The sequence below is a fragment of the Phasianus colchicus genome, chromosome 12 (assembly GCF_987193195.1).
Source record: "Phasianus colchicus chromosome 12, bPhaCol1.hap1.1, whole genome shotgun sequence".
In the NCBI taxonomy this organism is placed as follows: domain Eukaryota; kingdom Metazoa; phylum Chordata; class Aves; order Galliformes; family Phasianidae; genus Phasianus; species Phasianus colchicus.
In genome coordinates, this window is record NC_143447.1 from 17,075,456 (window position 1) to 17,088,703 (window position 13,248).

General features: G+C 37.1%; 2 protein-coding genes across 3 annotated transcripts in view; one reads left to right on the forward strand and one right to left on the reverse strand.

Annotated features, from left to right (window-relative positions):
• Nucleotides 1–909, reverse strand: part of FAM169B (Protein) — a 38,021-nt gene extending 37,112 nt beyond the window's left edge. Inside the window, 1 exon segment of the mRNA XM_090149079.1 lies at nt 798–909. Coding sequence (XP_090005205.1) covers nt 798–844 — 47 coding nt within the window. The 5' untranslated portion in view covers nt 845–909.
• On the forward strand, nt 581–13,162 carry PGPEP1L (pyroglutamyl-peptidase I like). Of its 2 annotated transcripts, none has more exons than XM_090149078.1 (5): nt 581–658; nt 3,042–3,094; nt 9,554–9,670; nt 10,188–10,417; nt 11,347–13,162. In XM_090149078.1, the coding sequence occupies exons 1-5, from the start codon at nt 625–627 to the stop codon at nt 11,513–11,515; spliced, it is 603 nt and encodes a 200-aa protein (XP_090005204.1). In that variant the 5' UTR covers nt 581–624; the 3' UTR covers nt 11,516–13,162. The 2 variants fall into 2 exon arrangements, with proteins under 2 accessions (XP_090005204.1, XP_031443641.2); XM_031587781.2 differs by lacking the exon at nt 581–658 and adding an exon at nt 1,477–1,561.
• Nucleotides 13,163–13,248: the final 86 nt, after the last annotated feature.

Consider the following 13,248-nt stretch of genomic DNA (forward strand, 5'->3'; position numbering starts at 1 on the left):
CAATAAATAATGTAAGATAAAGCTGAAGATGAGTAAGTTAGATAAGTGCTGTGAGGAAGAACAGGAAAGTCACCTCTATGTATTTATAGATAATAAGAAAAACCCTAACACTGAATAGAGTGGAAATGGACAGGTATGTGTTTTTACCTCAGTAGTTCTTCATGATTAAAGAGAATCACAACAGTGATAAGAATACAATATCCACAGACATACACTAAAAGAGACCCAATTAGTTTTGCTTACTTGTCTATAAACAGTTTTCTGATGCTAAATATTGCTGGATATTTTATTGCTGGACATTTTGCAAAAAGTTTCTTGAAGCCCTTTCTGTTCTTCCCAAAATGCTGTTATCGTATGCCCCATTTGAGGTAGCCTTCTGCCTTTAAAATGGAGGTGTAACAGCTTGTTTTGAAAGTTATGAGGAACAGAAATCATTCCTCTAGTGTGAATCCTAACCCATCTCAGCTTTATGAAAACATTTTCTTCATCCAATAGAAATCTGCATGCTTCAGAATGGTTTGAATCAAAAAATAGATGCCCCAGATTAGGAAGTTTGCCACAGATGCATGAATGCTGATAGTACTGTTTGGAACTGCAAGTCGACAAGATTTCACCTTTTGGAGCATGGATTCAAATTCCAACATTGTGGTTGTAACTGGTAAGATTTTTATTTTTTATTTCTCCTTTTAGCTAGAGATGGTATGAATACATGCTTGATCTCTGTCATAAACAGTTCCCTGGAGGGAAAAACAGTAGCAAACGGTCATACTTACAATTCCAAATGGAAAATAACTTACTGCTCTGCCTTCTTAAGATACATGTCAGCGGAAACAAACTGCAGCATGCCCTCTTTACTGCCATCCAGTTTGGTTTGTTGTTCATTCTCTCCATGTTTTAATCTTTGTTGACATTCTCTCTGATCCAAACCACGTAGCTCAAGGCAGTGCAGCCTAGTATTAGATAAAGCTTACCCAAAAGGAGCTCTGAAGCAGCAAAACCAGGTTGCATCACAGTGTCACGTAGTCAGTGTCCAGAATTAGAACCACACATGGCAAGTTCCAGGGTCTCAGTGTCGTGGCAAGGTAAGAGAAATTTAAACAGTAGATGCTGCCTCATCACTGCTGAACTAGACCATTAACTTTAAATATATCAAAAGAATGTGTGTGAATGTGCAGCATAAAGGACAGAATTTGTTCTTTTTCTTGCTGGCTGTAGCTGTTGCTGATTTACAGTGGCAGAGCCACCAGCTAGAGACTACTAGCTTTAAAAGGTTAAAGTTCTAAGGAACGCTGCTACTCGCTATTCCTCTCATTGCCACTGGCTCATCCAAAGGCAATCGTTACACATTTCTTGACATGTGAGTTGCAGGATAATTTTCCACTGTAGGTCAACTGAGGACATAGGAATGAGGTTGAAGATACATCAAAGAGATTTGCATCTTGCTGTTTTCAATTAAACACTTCTTTTTTTTTTTTTAATAGCTCCAAGATGAGCAGAACTAGTTTGGCTTGCTCCAAAAACCTGCAGTTGAAATGAATGGGAGTGCAAGAGAGAGCAAGAGGTATTTGCTAACCTCTTAAAAGGCTGACAACCTGGTTCTCTCCTATGATATTTATAGACATACCCTTGATGGGCACACTTCTTAGCACCTTGTTAGGTTTTTTCCTCCCCTTACATCGCCATTTAGGTACAGAAATATACTTGTTCAAATGCTTTTAGTCTAGTGTGTCCCATTAGAGACACAGGTGCATCTTCAAGCTATTATGGAGATTATCACAGCATGCCTCTGTCACATTCTCACCTGCTCATAATATAAACCTGCTGGCAGTGAGCCCAGTTTATTATATATTGCCTAATAATATTCAACCCATTAGCTCTTGAAGTTTTTACAGTACTGAATTTCCTGCAAAACTCTCCTACATTTATTTTGTTCCATAGAACAATTTATCCCAAGCAGTGGATTCTTATAGCCACAGCTGAGATGCATGAATTTAACTCCAAATTATTTAATAGCTTTATTGTAACTCTGCACGCATGCAGGTACTCCAACATGCACAACAACTACGGCTTCAAAATGGGGTGAGTGTCTCCCTAATTTCACTCTGTAAGTCTAGTCAGAGAGATTTTTTTTCTTCACTATCAATGTGAAATGTGTGCTGCTTCCCCTGTACCAGGCAAATCATTGCAGCAATACAACTACCTGGCTTTTCATCATATTAAAGAGAAAAGATTATTAAATAAGTATCAAGAAATTAAGAAATGCTTGAAATACACCATTAATTATTAAAGCTGTTATAAACTTGCATTTAATCTCAACTATCCCCATATACAAGTAACTTTCAATTTGCAAAAAAGTAACCATGCGCTGCCAGTATTTATTTGTCCATTTGTGGATTTTTAAATATTTAAAGTGTAAAGCATTAAAACCATTTCACAGACCAGTTTTCCTGCTGCACAGTGTCTAACACTTTCCAACACACTGGACTGAGAGCAGTAACTGAGATTAATAAAGGCAGTGGGAGCTTTCCATCAAACTTTTAGATGACAAAACACCCCTCCAAATCGAAACAATTTTTGTCTTTTTGTTAAATAAAAAAGTATCTCACAAAAGAGATCATAAAACTAAATGAAATCAAATTTTACTATTTCATCTTCCTGAGCTCTCAACAGTAAGAAAGGTACAATGACAGTGACCTGGGATTGTTGACACCGGTCAATTTAATTTAATAGAAGTATTTCTGTGGCTAACGATATTTTCCTAAAATCTTCTCTTACATGAATGGGGCTCTTTTGGCTCCAGAACATTTAGCAGCTTCAGTTAAGTTTACCTCATAAGGATTGAAGGATTAGCTACTATGTCAGCACATCTGAGAAAATGCTATTCCCTTAAATGTTACAGAGGATAAATAATATATTAAAAAAAAAAATCAACCTCCGTAACAAAAAATATTGAAGTACAAACATGTAATTACATACCTGCTGTCAGCTAATCTAAACTTGCAGAGCAAGGATAAGTTAAAAGCACATTCTTTCCTTTTCAGGTTTTGGTCCCTTTAGACAATACCTGGTTAATTCTAGCTGGGAAGCAGTGAAGGTAAGCATGAAAAAAAAAGGAGGGAGGTGTTTTATGTTGTGGAGATCCAAATACAATCTGCTTCTGGGCTTACCATTCCTTCCAAGAGTTATTTCTCCTACTAAACAGAATTGTGTCTTTTGGAACAGACACGGAGGGAAGAGAATAATGAAGAAGTGAACATGATTTGCAAGATTTTTTTCAAAACACTTTTTTAAAAAGTCAGAAAGACATTTTTTCCTTGTCTGTAGTTAGTGCATGTGCCATAAGTTATCTCTGCCTTCCATAAACAGACCATGATTCATTTTATCATATCTACGTGAGGTGATTTCCTTCTTATACAAATGTAGCCTATGAAGCTATTACAGCCTACTTCAGGAACACAAAATGAAAGCAGGTCTATTCTAAGTATGTTTTCACATCTTAGCTTTGCTTTCCACTTTCAAAAGACAGTGAAGTCTACAGTTAACACTGAAAACAAGATCATTCAGATTTCTCCCCACTCCAGACACCTTGATTCTATCACTAGTTGCAGTGTGTCTAAGATGGAGTCTTGAATATTCCTGATTATTTCCTAAATACGTGCATTAGAACAAATTTAGCTGGGTGGTGGTTATATAAAAACATTGTTTGGATACCTGGCTTTCAGCATAAACTTTTCAGTTACAGTTATTTTCAAATAATAATACATGAGTCTACATATAGTAGCCAATATCAAAAGTTTCCACAAATAAATTATTTCCCAGAACACAATTATTCTTTTTTTAAAATTGTGTATATCTTAAGAGTTATACATAAACTTCTATATTTAAATATGTCTTACAAAACAAATACCCTACCTTAGTAGATAAGACATTGTATGCTACAGTGTGATAATTTACGAGTTTGATACTTTAATACTGTAGCTCAATCTAAAGTGTGAAAGGTCATAATATGCATACTTAATCAGTAGGAACAACTACAGAGATTTGCTGAGTCTATATACAAATTACACCTAAGGTCTAAGCTTTGACCCTAGATCTCCTAGCACAGACAATGGCCATTCCTTGTGTTCCATTACTTTCATAAAGTGTTTATGAACAGAGTTATTGTGAAAGGGTCTTTCACACAAGTTTTTATCAATCTTAAGTAGAAAGAAGGTTAGCAACAAAATCTGAAACTAGCTGGAGAAAAATCAAGGTAGTAAAAACTAATTGGAATTTTGGTGTAGCATATGCAAGACAACAGATAATATTGGTAAAATGGAAAGTTAGACATATAAAACAAACTGAGGGGATTATGGTCTATTAGAGGAAGTGAAATAAGCCCATAATAATTAACTTCAATTGATCTGGACATTGGAATGAAAAAGACAGCTATAAGATAATGCTAGTAGTGACAGAAAGACTATGACCCTACAGGACTATAACTGTATTACAATTTTAGGTGACAGCTACTGAGGATCTGTCTTGGAAAAGAAGTGCAGACAAGTCAAGAGATGATAAATAAACAAGGAACTAGTAAATATTTCCAAAGACCAAGGCTTCTAGCTTTGCTGGACGAGGAATGCCAAGTGCAAGCTGGTGTTTGGAAAAATAAATCTACTATCTACCCTAAATCACGAGGGATGTTATCCCTGTAGGCTAACAAGAAAAAAAAAACCACTTGTGTTTTACCTTTCCACTTCCCAGTCATCACAGAATACCCATAAATTATCTCAGCTCCAACTTGAGATGATTTAAACCACTAATATTTGTCAGTTGACAATATTCTTGCTCATTATTTCCTGATTCCTATTGGCTCTAATTTTGGATGCAATATCACCCACCTCTCAGTGAAACCGTGTTATTTATCTGCAAGCAAAACAGCCCAACACCAAAACATACTGATGAGTCTTCTGTAACAATGCCATGCACTCGCTATGCCAGGAAGTTATATAACATGGACTGCAGCAGTCCATAATGAAACAGATGTCAGTTCTTGTGTATAGAGTACAAATCTGTTTCCCTCTGATGTGACACCCTCTGTGTGGAATTAATTTTTATTCACACTGGTCATGCTGCTTTGGTTTCCTATTCCATGGCAAAGGCGGCTAATCCAGACAATTCAGGGAAATTTGTTACAAATATGGAAGTACTTGGAATTTCGATAGGCTTTTTGATACTAAATAGCAATCTCATGGTATTGTTCCATTAGCCTTGTTCATATGAGCCCAATGGTCTCGAGGAAGCTTACGCACATATATTAAAGGCAGCAAAATGCAGAGTTTACATCTGAAAGTAATCCTAACTTGGCTTGGAATTACTGCATGGATCACTAAAGTGATATAAAGCCCTCCTGCTGAGTCTCTTTCCTGACAATCATGCAAGAGTGCACTCAAAGTACTGAGCAGCCACACCAGATCTACATACTAAACATGATTACTCAGGCTTAATTGTTGCATACTATTACCCAGAGCTATCCTAATTACAACCTCAAACTGGACTGCACTCTTATCAAAAGCCATGATAGTCTCAGAGATGCTGCAGAGCTGCAACACTGACATTTATCATCTCAAGTAAGAGCACATCCCAGGAGAGTCCTCACATGCAAAACATATCAATTCCCGTAGAAGTGCATGTATTGGGAGTCTCAGGTTATAATTCTCAAAGCATAGCCTTCCCTCTATGCTTTTTGGAGTGCGGCCTTGCCAAAGAGCAATGCCCTCACTTCTGTGTGCATTTGCTTCCTTAAGATCACTGTTGCCAGCTTCACTGTAAGATGCTCTTTCACTCTTCAGCTTGCTGATAGGATCAGCAATTTTCCTAAAGCTTATTTCTTGCTGCAAGAAGGATCAAAGATCAATCCAATGCACACACATCTGGTTACAATAGTAATATCCCTTTTATACCCTTACTAGTCACTCAAAAAATTAGCATGGTGTTGTTTCTCTTACAAACTAACTATGTAATCCCTCATAGTTAGCAGAAAAGCTGACATCCCCAGGAATCAGATGATAAATATTAAGACTTTACAGATCACTGTTACTTTAGAAAGAGCATCTGTTCTGGGTTCTTAGATTTCTTATTGATATTATGCAGCAGTGCACTGTCTTGCATTTCCTCTTTTATAATATGAAACTAAAATACTCAGAGCATGCAAACATGGGTTTGCATGAACCCAAGTTCTAATCACAGTACAAGACAACTAAGACACAAAGCACCCATCAGCATCACTTCTATGGATCTGTCATTCCTCAGCAAGTGCCCCTTGAGTGTTTAGGAAAAGGAATAATCAAAAGAGTCAGAAAGTACCAGCAAACCTGTCAATTCAGAGTTATTGAGAAAAACTTCAGGGCTTTTACAGACATTGTCACATGGCCCAACATAGTTGTCTAGCACTAGAAAGACAGTTTCTCTTTTGGAAACCTGTCTCACTAAGTTTTTCATGGTTCTCACAACTGCACTCACCTGAAATACCCTTGTGATATATGCATGAAAGCTCCACCAGCACCTCTTAACTCTTGAAATGCAGAACATTCTCTCTAGAGGAAAACAACACTAAGAGTTAACACCACGTTTGCAGACAGATCACACAGAGTTATTATGATGTGTTCTTCAGAACCACATGGGACCCTCAGAATCTCAGATCTCCTGAATCATTTATTCTATATTACAGACCAATGGTCCCACCTAATATCCCTTGATCCAACTCCTTTTCTGTGTTTCCTCCAGAAACCTATGTCTGGCACTTGGCAGCTAAGTGACCTATCAGAGCAACCTACCATCAAGGTCGAATTCCCCAGTTAATAGGGCACAAGTGTAAGTTGAGTGACAGCATTCATAGCAATTAAACTGTTAGTGCAAAGAACAGGTCACATTTCCAACTGCTTCTGGGAACTACGTTTGATATCAGGAGACAAGGATCAGATCTCTGGTCGCAGTTTTTCATTCTGCCGCTGACCATGTGGTCTTTGGAAATTTGTCATTTAATCTCTCTGTCTCTCTCTGCTTTAGTTTCGTCATCTGTGAAACTAAGACGTTGCTATTTAGTTCTTTCATTTGTGTTCTGGAACTTTCTTACATCTCTAACACTTTAAGGAGATATCTGCAGGATTAAAAGAAAAAAAAAAAAATTGTTTTTTTTTACTGCATCAACCTCTTTCTGAATGAGGTTCACAAAATTAACACATGCAACCTACCTCCCCACTCTCAACTTCCTGGCAACCCAAAACTGTGAAAACTCAAAGAAGATCTGTGAAATGTTCTGGAGTTTTCTAAAAGTTTAGGTTGTTTGTCACACTCACTGTAACACACAGCCATTGCTTCTGACCTCAACTGCTCTGTGCAGATCATTTCTCTTTGGAGAGGGCTATGTATGGGCATGAGCCAGAACTCCAGTGAACTGTGGTTATGATCACAACTCACCAACAACTCCAGGTTGTCAACTGATAATACTGGATTCTATTTTCCTTTTAGAAAGACTTTCCAACAATAACAACTTCGTTTTCTTTTGAACCACTTTTCCCACCAGAAAAGAAAAAAAAAATTATCCAAAGCTTTGATACTCTCTCAATGTTTCCTTTGCTGTTTCAACTACAGCAGACAGGCTGTTTACTGAATTAATTCACCAATGTGAGATTCAGCATTCCTTCTCATCTTCAGATTCTCACATTAAATGTAAAAATCATTTTGGTTATGGCTGAGGCAAGGAACAACCTTTTTTTTCGTTGTTCTGTTTGCTCAACATCTGGTGTAATGGAGTGTAAGTCCATGGTTAGGATTCCTAAACAACAAAATAATACACATTATTGACAACGTGCTATAATTTCTTAGGACAGAACCAACTATCATCCTTTGACACAAATTCCCAACCCTGGGCTACTGCCCAGCTTCTGATTTTGTCCCGCACAAAAAGTATTTCTGCATTTCTCCTATGACAGGAGAACCTCAATCCAGACAGCACAAGAAAAGAACAGCTTACAATAGCTTATAACAGCTTTGGGTCTTCTGATTCTAAACTAAAGTTGTGGATAGCCAAGTACTTTAAGTCCTATAGTTAAAAAGGAAGAATCTCATTAAATGTTAAAATTAAAAATGTTTGAGAAAATAAAATGCTAATTGTGAACCAGCTGGGGTTTTCTTTTTTGGACGCTAAAACACAGTACAGCATTCTTAAGCAAGATGATGCAATGGCCTCTCAAAGACTGTCAGCGCCCAGAGGAAAAAAAGGCTGGCAGTGTTCTCTAAATGTGTTTACTTCCCTGCAGGCATTGTTTCCTTGCTTGTGTCAAATAGTTTATTGAGCACAGCTAATCAATGTTTCCGCTGACAAGAAAATTGGAACAGTTTATATAGGAAGCCAGTGTTGAAGGGCAAATTTCCCAGTAAACTCAGCCCCATGCACGCAAATATCCTTAGTAAGAAAGGAAAGCTTAAGGAAACAATGACATTGAAAAAGTTACAAGTTTCTCAGTCTATCAAATATTGTTGCTGGTGACTTCTTGCCCATGCCCTCCATAGAAACTCAGAAAATTTGTACACTTTTTTGTAGTGGTCTACAAGATGTAACAGGGATTTTCAACCATCATTTTGCTTTACTGGGACAAAGCTTTCTGTCTCAGTTGTATTGTTTCTGCATCCTGCCACTGCAGTGTTTACGTTTTTTGTAAAGGCTTATGGCTTCTTCATTAGTCCTGTTCCACTGACAAAATAACTTCAAGGCATCACCTTGACATGATGTTCATCCTTGATTATTATCAAGACCATCTTCCAAACATCTAGCCAACCTGTTTTAAAGGATGCCTTTTTTTTTTTTTTCTTCTTTTTTTCTTTTATCTCAATCTGGGCATAATTTTTGTTTCCTTTGGGAAAAGGCCCCATGCAGAATTTCAACTAATAACAAAGAAGTAACATTCCAACAAATAACATTTCCTTCTTTCACTGGGGAAACATATTCCAGACCAAAAAGAAATTAATTCCTATCTCAACATGCTATTTGTGCTGACAATCACTTTGAGCAAAGGTTTTCAGAAGCACGTTCAAGACAGCAGGTAGAATGTTATCCAAGCGACACCTAATGAGAATTCTCTCTCAGTTGTGTCTCTCCAGAAGCACAGGTTATATAGTTTGGAGGAACAACTTACCGATATCAAAACCTACTAGATGTGGATCTTTTCTGAGAAATTCTGTATTTCACGGTTCCCCATGGGCCAGTCCATATCAGGATTGCATAAACCACACACTGGAGGCTGAGCATCCCTTTGGAAGATATAACCATGGCTCAACATGGATGTGACATTAAGAAATTCTTTTGTACAGTTGACTTTCCTTAAATAAAAATGGAGAGCTGTCATGAGAACTGGGTCTCGCTGTAGACCAAGGAACAACAGGGCTAAGCAGTGATACATTGCTTTTCTGTATCAATCTTCTCAGTTGAATCAGCCTGATTTCTACATCACACCGAAAAATCCACTGTTCTTACTAATCCATCATAGTTGTTGGGTTGTTTTTATATCTATAGGAGCTGTCCAAGAGAGGCCTTGGAAAAAACATAGATCTTCGTATCATGCAGCTACCAGTGGTTTACCAAAAAGCAAAGGAACAAATCTTCAGGATATGGACAACTCTTCACCCAATAGTAAGTAGTTATAATGTTGGGTAATTTTCCCCTTCATTTCTAAATAATATTTTCAGTAGATCTTTAAAAAGATCTCCAAAAGATTATTGCACAATGTGTATCAGGCAGTTCTGGATTGTGACTGTTAAAATGGTGATGAAGGTTCCAAACAACTTTGGAGCACAAATTAATTAGCATGCCACTTTAATCCTGTGCCATGTAAACAGCATAACTGCATGCAGAACAAAGAAAAATACATCTACCTACATAAATTGTAGGAAAAAAACGGAGAAAAAAAAATTTCAGCTTTGAAGTCTGGAGTTGACTAGACACAACAACAACAAAGAAAAACAAAAAACCACAATTTTGTTCTCATTTATAACCTCTTATCAAAGTTATCTTGAAGCATGAGCTACAGCAAGACTTCCCACCTTGAAGACAGTATTTCACATAATGCTTGGCACTATTGCATTACATGTTTTCAAAAAACAGGTCTCATTTTTAATTTCCTGTTATTCACTCTGGTGGGAAAATACAGCTTACTGTTCACGTTGGGCTGGCTTCATCTGCCAAAGCAATCATCATCCTTGAGCAGTGTGGGAAGAACAAAGGCTATGAAGAGATGGATGCTTGTGGTTTTCACCCAGAAGGTGGCTGTTGCATGCTAGATGGTCCGGAAAAGATTGAATCTACAATTAACATGAAGACTATCTGGAAAAATATTTCAGTGGAAGGAATTGATATGATCTTTTCCAGAGATGCGGGAAGGTAAACATTGCATATCGAGGTCTCAAAGTAAAAGCAGAAGTAATTCAATCAGCTCATTTAACCTTGAAGAGTCTCTGCAATGACTTTCCTCTAACCAAAATCACTTTGAAGTAAAGACTTCCAAGTGTCACAAGTATAAAATGAGGATAAATTTAAATTTTATGTAGAGAAGCCTTTGTGAAAAACAACAGTCAGTAGATAGTTTTCCATGGATTGCAAAAGAAACAAGTTTCAACATAGCACACTGTGATTAGCAACCCCAGTAAACCTGTGCTTTTAAGAATCTAAAAGCAAAACTGACTAGTAGGAGATTTTAATCTATTTTTCCCAATTGGGAGAGATATAAAATGTAAATACACACACTGAAGAACAGAGCAATTATAGGTACCTTTGGAACGGTATCTGTGATCTCACTGTATGATTCAAGATTTCTCAGTTAAAAGGAAAACAAAACAAAGTGTAAGTCGTTTTTTTATACATAGCTGATCTCGTCCTATGCTTTAAGGATACAAATCTGCAAGCTAAAAAGTTAAGGTGATAAACAACAACAACAACAAAAAAGAGGTTAGTGGTGAGCCTGTACGACCTACATAAACAAACTTTACTGATGTGCTGTAATGGTATGGTTATAGTTCTGTGGGGCTGCATTATCTTCCTCATCTGACTTAGCTTACAGAGACCTAGAAAAGAATGCATGTCTTATGATTTATTTATTTTTATTATTATTTTTTAAGTTGCTTCTGAGTATCTGAGAAAGTAACAATCAGATATCTGTTTCTTCAGCATTTCCTTTACTCAGTAAGCAAATACGTTTTTAATATTTTTGTGAACCAGATCTGGTTTGGCTACTTAACGAATATTTAAATTTAATCAAAGTTTACTGTTCCTTAATTCAGGTTTCTGTTTATGTTTTGTTCATTATATTTCAGGTACATCTGTGATTACACCTATTACACTTCCCTGTATTACGGCAGTGGAAGAGCAGCTTTCATCCATGTGCCTCCATTATCAAAGTCGGTAACAGCAGACCTTCTAGGAAAAGCATTACAGACAATTATCTTAGAAATGTTAAAACAGTGTGGAGAACAGGGAGAGTAAGATGGAACGTAAGAAAAAAGGAGGTTTCTTAAAATGGAATTTCTTATCTCTTAGAAATAGCAAATCTAATGATTATTTAAAGCCCTTAAAGATTTTATTCCAAGTTATTTTCAGGGAAATCTCCTTACAAAAACTAAACAACTGTTTCCATCTCTGTTATAAAAATCCTAAGGTGAAAAAAAAACACCCACAAAAAAGTGACAGTCTGTAACACTAAGATTGCTTCAGATTTAAGAAAGTGCAAAAAAAACAGGACTTAAAAATGGTTACATATTTCCTAAAATCTTTTAGAAGCAGGTTTTTAAAAAAATCTAATTAAAACAAAACAAAACAAAGCAGAACGACTGTCAAAAGATGTTACTACAGATTTGTTGAATCAAGATCCATTCTTACATCCATAAGGACATTCAGCACTGATACCACAAAGTTCCCCAAGTCCCTGTTCAAGTGCAGTGACACAGGTTCGTCTAACGCAAGGTGCCCATATATAAACTTTAAATATGAGAGGAAAATAAAACACAGGTAGAGATCCTGTTATTTGAAGATTTTTTTCAGTTTCTGTATCTCTTTGAGACCTGCTGTACGTGCTGGCTTTCACATACAAAATAGACTACGGATCTTGGGTGATTAATACAAAAAAAGCTGGAACCTGGCAGACACTGTAATGCTGTTTGAGTTTCAACTGCCTGAAAACACCATTTCCCCAAATTCTCAGCATGTGTCTCAGAGGAAAACACTGCTGTCCTTCCACAAAGCACAGCACAAAGACAACAGTCTTTCAGTACAATGGGTCATGCTATTCAGGGATTTATACATCTGAATCAACAAGCTAACTTGTCCCAAGAAAGGCGATCAGTGAAGCACTGTGCAGTGGAATGTCATGGCACATTATCTTTCTTACAAAACAGGAACCAAATGAGATCCCAAGTTATAAAGCTTGGGATCAGACAGTGACAGATCACTTCTGAGCTTCTCCCCTGCCAAGCCAGGCTCCTCGATGTCTCAGACTTGGCTATATACAGAAGCACTGCTCTATTACAGCTGGGCAAGACAGAGGTTTACAGTGTGTCCTCTTTAGTACAGAGGGAATGTCAATGCACACAGTTTTGCTTGTACCATGACAGACAATTATGACATAAAACCAGCAAATATTTTTCAAAAACAATCACCAGAACAGCAGCATCTTCATGTGGACACCCAGGATTTTTCTAAGGGAAAAGAAAGCACTGCTGACTAGTGTTGTGTCAGTAAAAAGGACAAGAGACAAGGATAACCTAATGGCACAGACACCTGAACAAGCTCTGGGCCACCACTGTGCCTTAGTCAAGACTTTTATGACAAGACTCAGAGAAATTGTAAATGCCAAGATAATGCTAGTTTTCTTGTCGCTATTTTTCTAACAACATTTGCAGAAAACTGATAACTTTGTGTTGGATGGCTGAATGCCTCATGTATGCACTGCTGTAACAGCAAATGAAAGGATTTCCTTCAAATAAATAAATAAAGATGCTTTCCTTATTCAAATGAATCAAGTCCCGTTGAAAAATGGTCCAAAGGTTAGTGTCATTGGATTACAATACTTCTGATTTCAACACAGCATAATGGCAGTACTGACCTCTATGAAGATCGTTTTCAGAGTTGCTCAACTAAATGCAGCCAAAAGTGCAGAAGTCTTGAGTCTTCTAAGCTGCACTTGCTTTGCAATGAAGAACAACAAAATCAAAAGCAGACAA

Excerpts from the sequence above, each read along its gene's own strand:
- PGPEP1L (XM_090149078.1), top strand. The coding sequence starts at position 625 with ATGGATTCAAATTCCAACATTGTGGTTGTAACTG. Across the intron at positions 659-3,041 it reads CAACATTGTGGTTGTAACTG|GTTTTGGTCCCTTTAGACAA; the intron begins GTAAGATTTTTA and ends TTTCCTTTTCAG. Across the intron at positions 10,418-11,346 it reads TTTTCCAGAGATGCGGGAAG|GTACATCTGTGATTACACCT; the intron begins GTAAACATTGCA and ends ATTATATTTCAG.